The 20,802-nt window shown below is 44.3% G+C and overlaps 1 protein-coding gene across 2 annotated transcripts in view; it reads right to left on the bottom strand.

Annotated features, from left to right (window-relative positions):
• Positions 1-20,802, bottom strand: part of LOC134957786 (uncharacterized) — a 947,589-nt gene that overhangs the window by 842,134 nt on the left and 84,653 nt on the right. Inside the window, exons 2-3 of one of the 2 annotated variants that reach the window (XM_063939953.1) lie at positions 13,362-13,434; positions 11,200-11,318 (exon numbers count right to left, since the gene is read on the bottom strand). In XM_063939953.1, the coding sequence (XP_063796023.1) occupies positions 11,200-11,318; positions 13,362-13,386 (144 nt within the window). In that variant the 5' untranslated portion in view covers positions 13,387-13,434. The remainder of the gene's footprint in view (positions 1-11,199; positions 11,319-13,361; positions 13,435-20,802) is intronic. The other variant, XM_063939952.1, reaches the window with a different exon arrangement.

The following is a 20,802-nucleotide window of genomic DNA, read 5'->3' as shown; positions in this document are numbered from 1 at the left end:
GTGCACAGGCAACTGATATGATTGACTCTTTCAGATCTAGAGAATACCCTGATAATATTCTAGAACAAGCTTTAAAGGAAGTACTTAATATGGACAGAGAAGATCTATTAAAAGAAAAAAAGACGTTCCCTGAGGCTTCCAAAATTTCTGTGCAAAAATCAGAAGAGAGACAATGTGCTTTCATCAGCAAATACAATAGGTGTTCCGGTCAAATTAAAACTATTATTTCTCGTAACTATAAAGTATTGAAACAAGATACAATTCTTGGAAAGCTTCTACCGGATAAAATACAAGTTATCTATAAGAAAAACAAAACTCTTAAAACCATTCTTGCCCCCAGCCATTTTAGAACGGACAAAATTAATACCAAATCTACCAGCCAGGGCTGGTTAGTACAAAGACCATGTGGTTTCTTTAGATGTGGAAAGACAAGATGCACAATGTGTTCATATATATACCCAGAAAAACGAACTCAATACAATTACCACAAAATAATGAAGTGTACACTCTGAAATCTTTTATGAATTGTGACTCCAAATTCGTTATATATCTGTTGAGCTGTGGGTGCGGCTTACGATATGTTGGTAGGACCACGAGATCTCTCCACACCCGATTTATGGAACACCGACGAAATATTATGAAAAATTGCACCACACATAGTGTACCACGTCATTTTAATGAAAAACATTCTAATGATCCAAGTAGTTTAACTATAGTTGCATTGGAATTGATTGCCCCCACAGCCAGGGGTGGTGATCGTTATAATAAATTATGTACAAGAGAGGTATACTGGATGCTAAAATGTAATTCATTATATCCTGATGGCCTCAATGAGGCGATTGAATTGAATTCAGTGATCTAGATGAAATTTTTCAACTTCTTATATATATACCTCTTGTTCTATTGTTCATATTTCTTCTCTTTTTTACTCCTAATATCAATCTGAGATTTAGACCCTGTCTCCACTTTTGTGGAGGCTTTTTCCGCTTGATATATGTATATAGATATAGAGAAATCATAATTTTTTGTATATCACCATCATGTTCTTTTCTCTCTCCATTAGGATTTCTATGCAAACCAAATTTTAATATATACATATACATATATATATTATATACACACATATATATATATATATATATATATATATATATATATATATACACACACACACACACACACACACTTTTTTCTCTTGATGCACAATACACCATCAATATACAGAAGAATGAAAATACACTATTGCATTAATTGGATTCTCCAAGAGTTCTTTATTTGTATATTAATTTCAACTGACGTATTTTTTCGAGAATGTATTATTACTGTTGAATGTACCAGATCACCTAGGTGATCATTTATCTTATGGTTAATCAGGATGGGGATGCGGATGCGGACCGGAGCCTGGCGGCGCCGTTACTATGCCCCGGGCCGCGTTGCTAGGGTATGACGTCTGCGGGCCGATCATGTGACACACATGTATCGACCACGCGGATGACGGGGCACGTCACAATGTGACGCCGATCACGCGCTCTGACGCGGATCGACCCCGTGACCATCTGCCGGGTGACGCGGCTACGGGGCGTGGTGGCTGGCGTCGTCATGGCCCGGTCTGACGCCTGCACTTCCGCCCCACCTTCCCAGAACCCAATTCGAATGAGTCACTTGATCTATTTGACCCAATGGGATATCTGTGAACGATCATGTGATGGCTAGTAATCACATGACCGGACAAAAGACGATTTTTTTTTTCCATAATAAACATAACATTTTTATTCTTTTTCAGACCTCGTTTTTAATTGAAATTGTAAACATCCATATGTGAGACCAGAATAGAGGCTTATATGATATTTGTTTTCACCTTTTTAGGGACGGTTAGGTAGTTGAATTAATTAATACACAGGTGTCTGTAATTTTATTAATTGCATAGGGTATATAAAGAGCCCGGGGTCATGATCTATCATTCACTCCTGAGGAAGCTGGTAGTTAACATCAGCGAAATGCGTTGAGACGTTATTGCTGGACAATTTTCACTGATCATCCCCTGCAAAATTGGAGAACTTTCTACTCTCGATTGACCCGGACGGCACCAACTGGTCTCTCCACTTTGGACCCAACCTGCTATGGTGAGATTGAGAAAAAAATCCCTGTCTGCATGAGAAAGCTTGCACAGTGTGCTTAAAAGAGGGACTTTCAAAAGTTGTCACTCACCGAATATCTCAATTGTGGACCACAATCTGGAGAGAATCCTAGCCTGGGGTACTATAAAATTCTCCTAGGGGACTAGTGAATGTCCTTGACCCATGAACTGAGTCTTTTAAGTTGATGACCCATGAACTGAGTCTTTTTTAGCTGAGTACAGATGTCATAATTCTTATATGTTCTTAGATATTATTTTTATTAAATTATCCTATTAATTCAACCTAAAACCTACCGTCCTTTTTTATCTGTATTTTCTTTACTATTAATTATGTTTTCTTGATTTTTTGGAGAGACTAGGGGGATTTACCCATTGGAACAACATAGCGCAGGTGTAATTTCTTCTTTTTTCTGTAACCATACATTGGGGATTACCACCCCCTACACCAGCGGCTATTGACAGCGCACCCCATTCACATTTCTTTTTACTTGTTTTTAATAATACCTGGGTCATCCGATAATCTAACCTACTTTAGCACATGTAGGCAGAGGACAGAAATATCCATGTGGTACATAACAAGAAGAGATATGTACAGGGAATTTCTTTGTCTCTTTAATTTTTCCCCTTATCTTTCCTTAGTACATGTACCCCCTTTATGTCACAATTACATATAATTTCTAGGATTCTCCAGGCATGAGGAGACATAAGTAGACATACAGTATTCAATAAACTATGCATAGATCAGCGAGAGTGTATTAGAGTGTGGTCAGTCTCCAAAGAGAGTGTGGTCAGCAGGGGCGTTTCTACAGAGGATGGGGCCCGTGTGCACCTCCGGGTTGTCCCCCTCCTCTGTACGGCTCTGTAGACTCTGTCATTGTGCCGGAGTCTACTGCGCACGTCTTCGGATCATGGTGGGCGCCATGTTTCCGGAGACCAATTTGGCTACCGCGCATGCGCGGTGGCCATTTTGGCAGCGATTTCTGCCACAATCGCAGCTCCCAGCGCTGCACTCCGGAAAGATAAATATTAAAATGGGTGCAATGGGTGCGGTGTGGGCCCCCCCCCTGGACCCAGGGACCCATGTGCACCGCACCCATTAAAGAAACACCAATGGTGGTCAGCCACCACAGAGACTTGGCTTACCAGTAGAGTGAGCATGGTCTGGTTCCCATGATAACTATATATAGTAAATACTGCTTGTGCATGCATGATTAAGAACAGCAATGCACGGTAGAAAATAGTCCTGTGCAGTATAATGTAACATTTATACAGTATATCATGTATAATTAAATTGCAGAGTCTGAAATCTCTTCCCTAGAGGAGGAGTTGGGCCTTCGAGCAGTGGGACACACCAAGTGGATTCCCCTGTGGGCCAGTCTGACTTAAATGCAATGCACAAAACACTTTTTTAAACTTGGGTGGGTTGTTGGAAACCTTAAGTAATATAACTACTATAATTCCTTGGTGTGCTACAGTATTAATCGTGAATAATAAATGTTACTTTTTAACAATTGTTAGCATGCATTTTTTTCCACTTTGTTTACATCAAAGGAAACAGAGGAACCAATTCTGATTTGGCAGTAAAGCACCTGTGACACTCCCACAAGTTAGGGTGGATCCGCATGAACGCTTTGTTATCACCCCTAAAATAGCTCACTTTTGCGTAGAGACAGAATTAGCCAAGTTACGTCTGACGGCGATATTAAAAAAAAACAAAAAAAAACATAAATGCGCATCTGCACATGCACTGTGTGCAAAAACTCAATTTTTGTGCCCATGCAGACAGTTCTGATTGACTTTTGATATTACACAATATTACACCAATTTTATATCATGGCTTAAAATAATTTCATACAAAGCATTAGAATCATGATTCTTTGATTTTTTTTTTTGTTAAAAATTAAAACATAAAACAAAAATGGTAAACATTTGTTAGCAAAAACAGACATGAGAATAAGTGCCTCTTTATATTATACTGTATGTGATGTAAAGTAAAGTGGTAAGGCTTGGTTATTATGACTTGCCTAATTATGGAGGTTGGTTGCTGCAATACGAATACTATGAAGCAGCTGTGGGGACAACACGTGTTGATCACTTTATCTTTAAACATAAAATCTGTTTCTTTGAAGTATACGTCATTTGTCTTTATATTGCTACATAAAACTGCGTTACGTTATATTGCACAGAGTCAACAACCACTTCACTCTGGTAGAAATAAAACATACCAAAAAGCATGAAGTTTTTGGCATGATTGACAATGCACTGAATGAGAAACCTTAAGTCATAAAAGCAATAAGCTTGCCACATACACAAGTGGAGTAACTCATATGAAAGTGCATATTTTCCATATGAATAGAAGAAATCAATTAAATATTCCATAATATCTAAATATCGTACATTTATGAAAAAGGGAAGAAGGTGATTAAAACATACACAAATATTTTAGTGTAGACTGTTAAAAAACATTCAGCCTGCAGCTTTTGGGGCGCGTGGGGTGACAACTCCTTATGTGGAAGTGGCAGCGGAGGCACAGAGGCAGGGATGATTGCCGATTGGGCTGTGCAGCAGAAGGGGCACAGTCTGTATGGCCACAACGCACAGCACATGGCCATTTCCTTTCTCACTGTTGGCTCCTCCACACTGGGGGTAATTCCAAGTTGATCGCAGCAGGATATTTTTTAGCAGTTGGGCAAAACCATGTGCACTGCAGGGGGGGGGGCAGATATAACATTTGCAGAGAGAGTTAGATTTGGGTGGGTTATTTTGTTTCTGTGCAGGGTAAATACTGGCTGCTTTATTTTTACACTGCAATTTAGATTGCAGATTGAACTCACCACACCCAAATCCATCTCTCTCTGTAAATGTTATATCTGCCCCCCTGCAGTGCACATGGTTTTGCCCAACTGCTAAAAAATTTCCTGCTGCGATCAACTTGGAATTACCACCAAAGTGCAGTGGAAGCAGGCTGCTGCGGGCCCTGCTACTCCATGGCGTCCGCCACTCTTGGCTATGACTGGGAGACTTAAGCAATGAGTGGCACTGCAAATCCTTACCTACAAGTTCAGTAATCTTATATTGCTGTCCCTCTCTATTTTATTTATTACCAGGCATCTTATATAGCGCACACATATTCCGCAGCACTTTTACAGAGAGTATTTAACCATTTACATCAGTCCTTGCCCCAGTGGAACTTACAATCTATATTTCCTACCATATGCACACACACTAGCATATTTCCCAACATCGGGAGATGGGGAAGCGAGACTCAAAAGGTGTGGACGAACCCATGAGTTTGCATAAAGGGGGTGTGGCCTATATAAAAGAGGGCATGCTTTGCAGGAGTGGCACGATCGCGAGCCATGCCACTGTTTTCCATCACTGAGGGGGCATGCCCAGCGCTCTATGAGCTGCTGGCATGCCTCCAGACCCTCTGTCTCCTGTGAATAGACACTGTGCGCATGTGACAGGAGCCTCCTAAGTGCCCCCCCACCACCCACAACTACGGGACACTACGGGCTGCGGGTTGGACAGCATGACAGTCCCAAAAAAATGGGACTGAGACGCGGAAATCGGGACAGTTGGGAGTAATGCACTAGGGGTAATTACTAATTTCTTGTCAGAGCCAATAAACCTACATACAGAGAGCTGCCACTCTATGTCTCTACTGCCACTCTATGTCCCTGCTGTCTCTCTCTGTCCTTGCTGCCACTCGTGCTATGTCCCAGCTGTCCAGGGCTTTAACTCCCAGAGGCAATGGAGATGCCTGCCTCCAAAACTCCAAGCTCACTGTTCACAGCGGGATCCTAGTGTGACAGCTCTTTTTCCATGTAGCTCTGTGGTACACCAGCTGGTGCTGCAGAGATAATTGGCTCTGTCAAAAGGAGCTCTGCTAGCACCTGCAATAAGGGTGAACCACCGGTAAACACTGATTCTGCATGCTGCAGATGGCTGTTGTCACATAGCGTAGCTGAAGCCCTGCTGCTGCCACTCAATCTATGCCCCTAGTACCACTCTCTCTATGTCCCTGCTTCTTCTCTATATCCCTACTGCAACTCTTCTCTATGTCTCTACATGCTGCAGATGGATGAATCTCACGAGTCTGACTCTGACTCACCGGCTGTTGTCACACAGCGTAGCTGAAACCCTGCAAATTCAATGCAAGCTTCGGTCCCTGCAGATCAGCTGAGAGTGCCATCTATATAATTCTATAATATGTGTGTGCCTTTTTTTTTTGAGGGGGTACCAAACGCCAACATACCTCTGGGCGACTGGGATGAACTTACTCTCCTGCTGCTGCCACTCTTTATGTCCCTGCTGTCACTCTATGTCCCTACTGTAAGTCTCGCTATGTCCCTACTGCCACTATCTCCAAGTCCCTACAGCCTTTCACCATCTCTATGTCCCTTCTGCCACATACTCTATGTCCCTGCTGCTTCTGCTTCCACACTAACACTATCCACCTTAAAAAATTTTTACTATGGGGCCCCCAAAGTTCTAGTTACACACCTTGCCCTCATTATAGTGAAATGAACTGCCGTATGAGTCGGCACTCGCTTGATCTAGTCTTCATTAACCGTTGTGATATTTCTGACTTTTACAACTTTCCATTCCCCCTCTCTGATCATTACCTGCTCTTAAACATATCCCTCTCTGCTTCTCCATCTCTACCTCCAAAGGCTGCCATCACTAAGCGTAGCAGTGGGGCCATCAACATAGTTTCCTTATCCCCCCTGCTTGACTCACTTCTCTCTCTCGCTCCTTTCCAGAACTAAAAACTTCCCTATAAAATGCCTCCTACTTCTGCTCTTGACTCTTTTTACCTTTGCAGATCAACACCTCAACCCAAACACCCAAATTCACCCCCTCCCCCCCAAAAAAGAAAAGAAAAAGAAGATTACGTACCGCAGAGCAACAGTGGAGGAAATAACTATTTCCTACATTTCAAATTTATGCTCTCATCCTACAGTACTATGCTTTTCCGTCTCTAAACGGTAATACTTCAAGAACCTCATCTCCTCCCACCCTTTGAACTCCTGGTGTCTCGGTCACTGTCAACTCCCTCCTCTGCCCCCCCTTGACTCCCTTCTTCCCTCTGTCCTTGACTTTGCCACCTACTTCATATCCAAAATGGACTCCACACGCCAGGACATCACATCCCAATAGACCCTCAACAACCCGCCCCCTCCTTCCATTGACCACCCCTCCCTATCCTTCTTACCACCTCTGACTAAATTTTTCCTCCTGTATATAGAGAAGAAGTAATGACCCTCATCTGGTACCCCACCTCCACTAGATCCTATAATCCCCCCTGCCTCAACCGCTACCTCTCTCCTTCTGCTTGTTCCCATCCCTCCCACCTCCTCAATCTCTCCCTCACACCAGGCACTGTCCTCTCTGTCTTCAAGCATGCCCTTGTCTTCCCTAGTCTTAAAAAACCTACCCTTGTTCCTAACACTCTTCAACTACTGACCCTTTTGCCTCCAAACTTTGAGCATATTGGCTACAACATACTTACTGTTTTTCTTTCTTTCCACTCCCATCTGGACCCATTTCAGTCTGGCTTCTGTGCCTTCCAGCCCACTGAAACTGCACTCAAAAGTCTGTAATGACCTCCAAGCTGCCAAATTTAAAAGGACACTATTCTATGCTTATTCTCCTTGACTTCTCTGCTGCTTTTGACACAGTCGACCACCCTCTCACACATTGGTCTGTGTGATACTCCCCTCTCCTGGCTCTCATCCTACCTCTCTGGTCATTCTTGTGTCTCTTCTCATGACTCCACCATTCTTGCACTTTCTCTAACAAGAGGTGTCCCCCAAGGGTCTGTTCTTGGACCTCGCCTTTTCTCTCTCTCTATACATCCTCATTAGGTGAGTTAATTCCCTCTTTCAACTTCCAATATCATCTCTGTGCTGATGATACTCAAATCTACCTTTCCTTCCATACCTCTCCCACTCTCTCCTCACTCATTTCACCAACTGACTCTCTGCTATCTCTTCTTGGATGCCTTTTTTTCTTAAATGTAAAGTGTTAAGGCCCATATAGACGGGCCGATGCAGGAGAGATGTGTGCTGAGCGAACCGCTCAGCACACATCTCTCCCGCCGCTTAGCACGATGTGTGCCGAGCGTGCGGGGGGAGACGGGGGGGGGGGGGGTGCGCTCACTTCACCCAGTGAAGTGAAGTGGCATGCAGGCCAATCTAGCAGCAGTGATATCGCTATCGCTGTAGGGGGTACACACAGAGCAATAATACTGAAATTCTAAGCAATCTAGTCAGATTGCTTAGAATATTGCTCCGTGAGTTCCCCCCTTTATGACTGAGCTGATAATCCTCCTCCCCCCCCCACACACACACACACCAATTTCACTATCTATTGGCAGCACAACTATCTCCTTCAAATCCATATAATATACATACACACCACTTCCATAATGTACATAGAAACCCACCATATGATATAAAGACAGCCCCACATATAATATATACAGACACACCACCTATATAATGTACAGACAACCACCATGCATGTATTGAAATGTTATTTGGGCTTACTGGTAAGCGGTTTTATTGGGGTCCATTCTACCTCTGTACACCTTCCCACAGTCTGTGGTCAGGGTTCTCGGTTCCCTTATTGAGGATACAGCACTGTTACCACCAGGTTCTTTCCTTATTACTCCTAGAGCAATGTCACCTGGATGACACACGGTGAGGAATCGTCACAAATACCGATGCAGTGGCTTCTTGGTTACAAATGGGGTAAGCAGTTCCCCTGTAGTGGCTGTTGCTCCCGCAATCACGGGGGGCTCTCCTAAATCTTCCTACCCCGGTGTGGTCTGGATAACACTTGGCAAGAAACTGCTGCTATACTTTGGTCTCCTGACTGAGCACTCCCAGTGTGTGAGGTCTCTGTAGCACTCTTCTGAAAACTGACAGGCGACACCAGGATAGGAAGAATTAGAAGGGCGCCCAGCGTTGTTGAACTGTCCGGCAGGGAAGGGGGCAAGGGGACAGCCTTCTCACCCTCAAAGTTGGGGGCAGAGGTGGCGCCCCCTCACATCCAGGACAGGGGTCATGTGCAGGTCTGGATTAAGGCTGATGGGGGCCCTGGGGCAATGAGGGTGTGGGAGCCCCCACTACTACAAAAGCTGACAAAGACCAACCCAAATACACACCCCTACACACACACACACACACACACACACTACCTGTCCAGAAAGCGGCGGAGCAGCAGAGGCCAGAGTCAGTGTCTCGCGGGATTTCAATGCAGCATTCCGCGAGATGACAGACTGCAGTATACGGAACACCTCCTTGGCGGCCGCTGTTAATGAACAGCTGAGCTGCCCCTCCCTTAATTCGGCCCTGGTCATGTGCCTCTTTAGCCCCCCTGATCTCTCATCCTAACCCTCACTTCTACACCAACTGTGCCCCACGCCTTCAGAATGTAAGATCTCATGAGCAGGGCACTCACTCCTCATCCTTTTTCCTCTCCGACTATTTTCTCTCGCATACTCCCTACAACAGCATATAACCCTTGGTTTCTTCCACCATGATGATTATTTCAGTGTCTGTTCACCTGATGCAGAAATGTCTATATACCATGTACATTATAATGACTCGCAAACGAGCGATGCCACTAACTATTTCCCTGCTCCCCGGCAGTCTCAGGCTCACGATATAGCGCATACACATAAAGATAGATCTTTAAGATCTTGCAAAAGCTCTGAGGAGTTGCCACATCCAGAAGCATGCAGTCGTTGAGGATAGCTTCAAATCTTGCCTGGGAAGATCTGAAGATACGAGAAACGATCTATGGGATCGTGCATCGGATCGTTACCATTAGTGAAAGGTATGCAATTTGCACTAACAATATATCGATCTGATGTGTCAAAATCGCGTGCATCGTGTACAATATCGTTCTAATGTGTGGAGGCCTTTAGTCATTGTTTTCCTGTTTTGCTCATTTATTTATGTCTTTGTTAGGTACTGCAAAATTCAAACAATATTATTATTATTGTTTATAATGAAAAAAACAGACATAACCCATAGCCATGTGACCAGAACAAAATTTTAGGTCCCAAGGTACAACAGATATAGGAAAGTATTCCGTTTATTTCAGAATCTGAATTATGCCTGAATAAAAATAGTAAGTTAAAGATACTGCACCTAGTAGAAAATATGAATGATTCTTGAAAGTTGGGACATATGGAGCCATACTTAAAGCCCCAGAATGTGCAGCACTGTATATAAAGCAAAATACCCCCCCCCCCTTCACACACACACACACACACACACACTTGTTCTCAATATGCACATACTCAGTTGTGAGTAAAATGGAACACTAAATCTTTAGTAAAGCCACACAAACAACAACAAAAAAACCAAATAAACCCACATAGTTCATGGGACCATTCTACTTAAAAATATGTAATTTAATTTCTTTTACATTTAAGTCCACATGCTGCTGTTTTGTTTCATTTTTGCTGCATCCCAAACCACAGAAGTTTACATTAGAAAAAAAATAAAAAAAGGAGGGAAGAAGAAAAAGAAATCGAAAAATTAAAAGGAAAATAAAACCTCACAAAAGACTAATAGGTGAACATGTCAAGTGCTACCGATGTGCAGGAAATCAGAATACAAAAAGAAAATAAAATAAAAAAATCTGAAAAAGTTGTTCAGGATTCAACAGTTGACAGATCACAAACATGAAGACGACCTTGGAGTAGTGCGTCTGAAACTTTTTTGCGTCACGGTGCCCTAGAGTATCATAATATTTTTCATGGCACCCCTAGGCCAAAAGTTTCTTATTACGAAATGTAGGAAAAAAAAAAAAAGTAATTTGGGTTTATACTGTATGTCTTCACTAGGTTCAGTTATGTGGTGAGGTTCAGTTATGTTTTGAGGAAGAGAATTCACTTCTGTTTGTCCACATATTTAATGATTTTAAACCACAAGCACTGGTTTGGTCAATTACATTGACTATAATTAATGGTCCTGGACCACCAACCCAGGGCACATAGGCACACAGTTTGAGAACCACTGCCTTAGAGGACATTTACTCACTTTCTGTATCCATGTCAGCAAGCACCGGCCGTGTACAGTTAAATCTGTGCAGTCACAAAAGTTTTGCAGCTCTTCTTGGCCTTTTCGCTCTTCTTCACGACAGATAAAACATTCTCTTTCTGTTTTCCAAAAAAAAAAAAAGGATAAAAAACGCTCAGGATCATCTGTTTCTTGTTCAAGTTTAACCGTTTGGTTCTTGTTAAAGTAATTAAAAAGTTATCTCTTCAAACTGAGAAATGCCACAACTTGGAATTAAAAACATACAGTTAAGTTCCTGATCTTCTTGTATTAAATAGATACAGCTGAGCAAGTTATTGTACACAACGTGTTTAAAAGGGTATGAAAACAAGCCGTTAGGAAATATGGTTTTAATCTAATAAAAAAAAAAAACCCAACAATACTGGAAAAATCCATTTACAGTAAGTAAAAAGTTCAGACTTGCTAATCCTTTATACATTATTCCTATTGTTGCAAATACTGCCCTAAAAATTGGTTGCATAAATCTTAACAGGGTTTTCAATTTTCAAATTTCTACTTTGAAATAACACCGTGTTTACCACTGTGTTATACAGGTTGAGTATCCCTTATCCAAAATGCTTGGGACCAGAGGTATTTTGGATATCGGATTTTTCCGTATTTTCGAATAATTGCATATCATAATGAGATATCATGGTGATGGGACCTAAGTCTAAGCACAGAATGCATTTATGTTTCATTTACACCTTATACACACAGCTTGAAGTCAATTTTAGCCAATATTTTTTTATAACTTTGTGCATTATACAAAGTGTGTGTACATTCACACAGTTCATTAATGTTTCGTATACACCTTATACACACAGCCGGAAGGTCATTTAATACAATATTTTTAATAACTTTGTCTATTAAACAAAGTTTGTGTACATTGAGCCATCAAAAAACAAAGGTTTCACTATCTCACACACACTCAAAAAAGTCCGTATTTCGGAATATTTGGATATGGGATACTCCACCTGTAATGTATTATAGTTAAATTATGACCATATCTAGAGAAACTTTCCATCAACCACCCCAAATGTGTTCTTCTGGGTAACGGAAAAAAAATTAACAGGCCTATTTGACTAGCTCAGTGATGACAGAAAACTCCCATGTAACAAAACAGGGAAGACTACAGTCCTATACAGGGCTGGATTGCCCATCTGGCACTTATGGCAAATGCCAGAAGGGCCGATGAGCTGGTGGGACGGTCCCGTCACAGAGAAATCCGGGAAGGCCGCGCACATCGCAGCTTCTGGCTCTCTGGTCTGGGCGCTCCCCTGCCACCCTCCATGGAAATGGAGGCCTGCCATGAGCCACGCCCCCCCTGACTCGCGACACGACCCTTTGTGCCATGTCACGCGCCCTTGCCTGTCTCCATGGAAATGCGAGTCCACGCCGCCTTACTCATAGCACGCCCCCGTTGGTAGCTTTGACGCGTCCCATTTCATGGAGCGCACGTCCCCCTTTCATGGAGCGCACGTCCCCCTTTCATGGAGCGCACGTCCCCCTTTCATGGAGCGCACGTCCCCCTTTCATGGAGCGCACGTCCCCCTTTCATGGAGCGCACGTCCCCCTTTCATTTCAGCCCGAGTTCATCCTATATATAAGGAGAGATGATGAAGGTAAAAATAAAAAAATAAAAAAAAACTCCAAAAGGAGCCGCTTATCCTGGCAATGAAACGTTACCTATCACCAAATGTACCAATAAAATATTGCCTGGGAATAGTAAGAGTTAATACATAATATCCCAGACTAATCTCCAAGGTTAATGGCAGTTATTCTGGTTGTGTACAATAAATAGTGGGAGCTCAAGGAAATGAATCCCCAGGACAACTCGTATGGAAGGGAGGAAGAGAATGAGATTTTATATCAGATACTTACCATGGGAACTACTTTAGTGGGAGCATTATCCCAGTAATCCTTGGATAATATAAATCAAAAACTACAACTTCTTTCTTTCAACATTTCAGAACCTTGATGTTCTTTCCTTGAGCATAGGATGTAAAGGTTCTGGAACATTGGAACAACCAAGTCATAGCTTGTGATTTATTACCCCAGGAGTGTCACCGCCAACATTGTACCGTGCACACTATGCTCGCACGGGATTAGTTTTGGGGATGGAGGGCAGTACTTACAGAACTCACTTTTGTCTTGGAGTGCTCCATCCATGTTCTGCTATATATATATCTCAACCAAATACTCTCCTTCTGCGCTGTTCTGAGACAAATTGAATACAATTAAGTACGATCTTCCTTGGGGGGGGGGGGGGCTATATCACTAAGTCCCTTGTTAGGAGGGACTAAACAGAATGTATGAAAAGAAGAAAGGGAAATTGGCACCCAGAGGCGATTACAACCTATAAATACAGGGAACCCTGTGGGTTTCACAATTATCATTAATTTTAAAACATAAGCAAGAACAGACTTTTGCATTTGTGATTCAACAGAATCATTTTAAATAAAACAAATGAAAATGGCATGATGGACAAAAATGATGGGACCCTTAACTAAATATTTAGTGGGAAACCTCTGCAATCATGCGATTTCTGTAGCTGTCAGTGGGACCTCTGCACTTGTCAGCAGGCAGTATGGCCAACTCCTCCTGACCAAACTGCTCCAGCTGTCTCAGGTTTGATGGGTACTTTCTCCAGACTACATGTTTCAGCTCTTAGCATAGATGTTTGATAGGATTCAGATCAGGGCTCATAGAAGGCCACTTCAGAATGGTTCAATATTTTGTTCTTATCCATTCTTGCGTTCTTTTAGCTTTTTGCTTTGGGTCATTAACCTGTTGGAATTTCCACGTTTTCTCCATTTAAATGTGATGAAGGACTGGTTAGAAGAGTGAAGACATACTGTATGTGATGCCAATTAAAGAAATTCATTTGAAAAATCACTATAATCTAAATTTCTTATGTTTTCTAAGGGGTATAACAAATTGTTCAAGCTATTTTAGAATATCTTTGGAGAGTAAGTAAAACAGTGTTGGATCTTATATGTGGGTAACTATATTATTTTTAATCTTTAATAATAAACAGATGTTTTAACACAATTTATCACATATATCCTAGGAATCTTCCTAGATCTAACTAAGAGTGCGCCCACACAAGAGCTTTCTTTTTCTCCCTTTGTTAGTACTTGTACTTCCTAACTCTGGGCGTTCCACCAAATAGGACCATAATTGAAAGAGTGAAATTTTTCTTTCTACAATTATAAATCATCCACCTTTGTTTTTTTTATTTATTACTTCAACATACCTTGACCAGTGCCCGGTCATCCTTCTTTTTGTCACAGCTCATTCACTTAGACAGAACCTCCCTTAAGCATATCAGTTAATTGGCTTACATACTGTAGTATGGGAAAATGGGGTGCAAGGAAAGGGTGACCACAAAATGTTATCATAAACAATAGGCTTTAATCCACGGCACTCAACTGTCTGTGGTGCCTGAGGTATGTGACAGACAGCTGATTATCATGGATTAAAGCCTATTGAGAATAACATTTCGCAAAATTTAAAATTATTTAAGTTTGTTTCAATGTACAGTAAGAGGTTACATTATCCTCACCAGTAATGTACACTTAGGGTACATATACTATTTAATTCATTATTAGTAATTAACCATGGATGTTCTACCTTTTACCCAGAGTGAGAGCAACGCGCTAAGCAAATCCTGCAAGGGGTGCTGTGCTGAAGAGGTGCTCTACTGTTGCTGCATCTGTCAAACTGTATGACAGGCAGCGGCGCTGGCAGCGTGAAGTGCAAGTCCCTGTGTTATGTCCCTCCGACTCCCCTCCCTTATCTCTCCTCTCCCTCTTCTCCAGTGCACTAGTGGTAGCAGCATCGGCAGCTTGAAGTGGCGGCTGTGGCTCTTCAGTCTCTCGCTGATCTCCCATGTAAGTACTGCACCCTCTCCCACCCTGTTGACATAAGTGTAAGTAGCACTTCTACTATGTGCATTATGTGTGGCACTACTACTGTGGGCATTATGTGTAATGGGCACTACTACTGTGGACATTAAGTATATTCCATAGACAAAAAATCTTTTGGTTTCACATGTCCCATTAAGGCTTCTTACACATGATCTGGCATTTCAGAAACCTGTTGTAACACTTCCACTCAAACTCCAAAAAGCAAAGAAATTCCGATCATTAAGGCTGACGCCTTAATGGACGTGTTCCTTGCACAATACAGATATGGTATGCCATCACAGCCTGTTGGTAAGTGCAGATTCAGCACTCTCACAGAGTGAGATTGCGGTCACTCACACAATGGTGGAGCTGCTAATTCACAGATTTGTGTGCTCATTGGAATGCACACATGCAGTTTATGCAACTGAAGGTCTTAGCAGAAGACAGCTGCTCAGATGAGGTAAGAGTGGTGTTGAGTGGAGTGAGGAGACAGAGCAGTGTGAATGGGGGAACAGAAATGTGTGGATAGGGGGAAGACTAGGCAGCACTGATGAGGGGACAAACCAACAAAGACAGGTGGAAAACAGTGTTGCAGTTGGGGGAAAGACAGAGCGCAACAGATGGGGAAAGAGATAGTCACAGATGGGGAAAGAAAATACTGCAGATGGGGAAAGATAGTGGCACAGACGGTGGGGAGACAGAGCGGTGTGGATGGGTGGACAGAGCAGCACGTGTGGATGAGGGCGACAGAGCAGCACAGATGGAGAGGGGTGAGAGCAGTTCAGATGGAAAGAAACAGTGGCACGGATGAGGGAGGCAGAGCAGCATGGATAAGAGGAATACAGTCCCGACATCGGAGGGGGTAAGTATTTTCCCCTACCCTTGGTGGGTGGCAGCTAGGCCTAATCCTTGTGGGTGGTGGCTAGGGCTAACCCCCCCCCAATCCCACCCTGGGCCATGACCCTAACAGTGACCCCAATACTTACCATCAGGATGTCAGCTACATGAATGGGGTAAGAGTGGTGAGAATAGGTGGGTGATTAAGCAGCATGTATTGGAAGGGAGACAGAGTGGTGCAGATGAGGGGCAACGATGCAGATGGGTTGAAAACACTGGCACGGATGGCTAGAAAACTGGTACAGATGGGAGAGAAGACAGTGTGGCGTGTATGGGAGGAGGCAGAATGACGTTGAAGAGGGAAACACTGAGCAGCACAGAGATAAGGAAACAGTGGTACGGACAAAGCACAGATGGGGAAAGACAGATGGTGCAGATAAATTAGTACAGACTAGCACAGATCGGAGAACACAGCAGTAGGAATTGGGTAAGAGATAGCAGCATGGAAGTGTATAGGGGAAGTAAGTGTAGATGCACAGACCTTAGATGGGGTATTATAGGTTTAGCAATTAACCAAGATGTTTGAGGGAGCTAAATGTGTATTCTAAATGAGATGGATGTATGGAGTGAGAAGGATGTTGGAACAAGGTGGGATTGCTGTGGTGACCGAATGGGATGTTTGTGGGGACTGAGTGGGATGGGAGCACCACATAACTGCTCAGACCTTCAGTTATGTGTATTCCAATGAGCACACAAATCTGTGAATTAGCAGCTCCACCATTGTGTGAGTGACAGCAATCTCACTCTGTGAGAGTGCTGAATCTGCACTTACCCACAGGCTGTGATGGCATACCATATCTGTATTGTGCAAGGAACACGTCCATTAAGGCGTCAGCCTTAATGATCGGAATTTCCTTGCTTTTTGGAGTTTGAGTGGAAGTGTTACAACAGGTTTCTGAAATGCCAGATCATGTGTAAGAAGCCTTAATGGGACATGTGAAACCAAAAGGTTTTTTGTCTATGGAATTTCATAGCTTTTAAAAAAAAAAAAAAAAAAATTATTCAGAAATATAAAATTTCACTGTAAGAATAAAGATTTGATTTTTTAAATGTTTAATGAAAATGTTCGTATAAAATAATTTTGCACAGAACAGTGATGTTATTTACCAAACAGAATTGTTTATACTTTAAACTTTGGTCAAAATACTTTGCTGCCTTTGCAGCTGATCCAGGGAGGGGGGTAGGCAGTAGCAGCCTGTGACTGAGGCTGGAGGAAGGCGTGAAATGCATTGCTTGTACGTTTCAATGTGTGGTGTCAGGTACCGCGCGTGTATATGTGTGTGTGTCAGGTGCTGCCTGTGTATGTGTGTGTCAGGTGCTGCGTGTATATATATATATGTGTTTCAGGTGCTGCATGTTTATGAGTGTGTCTGATGCTGCGTGTGTATGCGTCAGGTGCTGCGGGTGTATATATGTGTGAGTGTCAGGTGCTCCGAGTGTGTATAAGTGTGTGTCTGGTGTTGTTCATGAATATGTATGTATGTGCAGTTGCTGGGTGTGTACGTGTGCATCAGGTGCTGGGCGTGTACATGTGTGTGCGTCAGGTGCTGGGCGTGTACATGTGTGTGCGTCAGGTGCTGGGCGTGTACATGTGTGTGCGTCAGGTGCTGGGCGTGTACATGAGTGTGCGCCAGGTGCTGCGCGTGTACATGTGTGCGTCAGGTGCTGCGCATGTACATGAGTGTGCGTCAGGTGCTGCGTGTGTACATGAGTGTGCATCAGGTGCTGCGCGTGTACAAGAGTGTGCGTCAGGTGCTGCGCGTGTATATGTGTGTTAGATGCTCTGTGTGTGTATATGTGTGTGTGAGACAGTTGCTGCATGTGTATATTAGTGAGTCTGATGCTGTGCATGTATATGTATGTGTCAGTTGCTGCGTGTGTATGTGTGTGTCAGGTGCTGCATGTTTATATTATTGTGTTTGATGCTACATGTGTGTGTCAGGTGCCGCACGTGTATATGTGTGTGTGTCAGATGTTGCGCATGTATGAGTTTGTGTGTGTGTGTGTGTGTGTGTGTGTGTGTCAGCTGCCGTTCCCCTTCTTCCCATCCCAGCTCTCTCTGTAGAATACAGCTCTGCACCCAGAGAGAGGGAAAGACCAGGGGGCTGATCACTGCACTGCTCACTTTTTGGTCACAAGTTCGGCCTCCTGTTTCTTCCAGTGCTGTGTTCCTGCAGCCCAGCCCTCCCTGTTGTGCCAGAGAATCAGCGCTTCCTTCCCCTGCTGGAGAGAGAGCCCGAGGCAGAGACATACTCTTCCCGTAGCTGGACTACCCCCAGCACTTCAGCACTGGCCATGCGGCAGTCTACAAAGGAGACCAGCAGGGGATTCTGGCAGCATCAGCTGTGGCCGCAGCTGGATCGGGGAGGCCTGCAGTGTCTGAGGTGGGCAGCACTTCCTCCGCTGCTGTCACCTTCCCCTGCCGGAGAGAAAGTCAGAGGCAGAAACATACCCTTCCCGCAGCTGGGCTACCCCCAGTACTTCAGGGCTGGCTAGGCGGAAGTCTATGGAGGGGACTGGCAGGGGGTTCAGGCCGCAGCCAGATCAGGGAGGCCTGCAGGGTCAGAGCTGTGCAGCACTTCCACCACCACTGTCACCTCTATGCTGGGCATGTACACCAGTCCGCACAGCATTCTCAACTACAGCGCCTTCCAGCCCTACACCACCGATCTCACACTCTTCTCTCAGGGATCTATTCATGAAGCAGTGATACAAGTGGAGAAGTGAGCCAGTGGAGAAGTTGCCCATAGCAACCAATCAGCATTGAAGTAACATTTATTATTTGCATACTATTCAATTGTACGGAGCAGTTGATTGGTTGCCATGGGCAACTTCCCCACAGGCTCACTTCTCCACTCATCACTGCTTCGTGAATAAACCCCTCAGTTGGTAAATGCCAGCACCTGCCTCACTCACACTCTCACTCCCACGCACGCTCTTTTATCAGTTTCAGGTTATTGCTTCCTTCCTTTTTCCTCTACCCACTGATGGGTGAGATACAGTAGCTGTACATATAATGGCCAGGTCACCCGGGTTTGTAGTAGAGTTGAATTTTCCCCGGGGGGTGGCCGGGCAGAAACAGGCAGATTATATTGCTTCAAAGTCGGCCATATTTGTACACCCATTTGAAGCTACTCTGAGTACACCCCATGCAGGTGGCTACTGATCGTGAGCAACAAATTGAAATGCCCTATCTTTAAAATGGGGCATATTTTACTAAATTTAAAAAAACCTTTAACTTTCTGAAAAACCTTAACCCTAAAATGCACTACACTGAGACAAGCTCTATCTAACATAACAAAACCAAAGTCTTAATTCATCCTCTATCCCGAGTTATGCCTGTCCCCATCTCAGGAGTTCCCTATGGGAGAATTCCATTTCTTCGATTCAGCCTTTATATAAGGGCACGACCGTGCCCTTATAATAAGCCACGACAGGGGCGTAACTAGACTTTGTGGGCCCCATAGCAAAAATTTTTAAGGGGCCCCCCCAACTCAGGTCTCCACCAGAGTGGGTATGGCTAGCAGGAGCGTAACTAGGGTCTTTGGTGCCCAGGGCACATGAGAGAGAGAGAGAGAGAGAGAGAGAGAGAGAGAGAGAGACCAGGGGCAGTGAAAGGGACACATGGGAAAGAGGAAGACAGAGTCCAGGGCCAGACAGAGAGAGAGGGGGGGATATCAAGAGATCAGGGGCAGAGACCGTGAGAGACCAGTGGCAGAAACAGAGGGAGACATGGGTCAGAGAGAAACTGGAAGACATGGAAGAGAGAGGTGGTGGAGACAGAGACAGACCAGGGGCAGAGAGAGTGAGACAGACAGACTAGGGCCAGAGAGGGACTGGGAGACATCGGGGAAGAGAGAGAGGAGGAGACAGAAAGCAGGGACAGAGAGACCGTGAGACATGGGGGAGAGAGGAGGAGCCAGAGAAAGAACAGGGGCAGAAAGAGACAGACAGATGGAGGCCAGGGGCAGAGAGAGAGATGGGGAGACATAGGGGAGAGAGAAAAGGGGTAAACAGAGAGAGACCAGGAACCATTACAGAGAGAGAGTGACAGACAGACAGACCACGAGCAGCGAGAGAGTGACAGAGAGACCAGGGACAGCGAGAGAGAGACCAGGGACAGCAAGAGAGAGACCATGGACAGCGAGAGAGAGACCATGGACAGCGAGAGAGAGAGAGAGAGAGAGACAGACCATGGACAGCGAGAGAGAGAGAGACAGACCATGGACAGCGAGAGAGAGAGACAGACCATGGACAGCGAGAGAGAGAGACAGACCATGGACAGCAAGAGAGAGAGACAGACCATGGACAGCAAGAGAGACAGACCATGGACAGCAAGAGAGACAGACCATGGACAGCAAGAGAGACAGACCATGGACAGCAAGAGAGACAGACCATGGACAGCAAGAGAGACAGACCATGGACAGCAAGAGAGACAGACGGACCATGGACAGCGAGAGAGACAGACACCAAGGGCAGCAATAGACAGACCAGGGGCAGAGACAGAGAGGGAGACAGATACAGACCAGAAGCAGTGAGAGAGAGAGACAGACCAGGGGCAGAGAGAGGGAGAAAGAGACAGATACAGATCAGGGGCAGCGAGAGAGAGACAGACAAGGGTCAGTTAGAGAAAGACAGACCAGGGGCAGCGAGAGAGAGACACAGAGAGACTAGATGCAGTAAGAGAGAGAGACAGACATGGGGCAGAGAGAGAGAGAGAGAGAGAGAGAGAATGACAGACCAGCAGCAGTGAGAAAGACAGACCAGGGGCAGCAAGTGT

This window comes from Pseudophryne corroboree, chromosome 9, assembly GCF_028390025.1.
Source record: "Pseudophryne corroboree isolate aPseCor3 chromosome 9, aPseCor3.hap2, whole genome shotgun sequence".
NCBI classification, from domain to species: domain Eukaryota; kingdom Metazoa; phylum Chordata; class Amphibia; order Anura; family Myobatrachidae; genus Pseudophryne; species Pseudophryne corroboree.
Note: the sequence above shows the minus strand (reverse complement) of the source record. Positions and strands in the feature narration are given on the sequence as shown.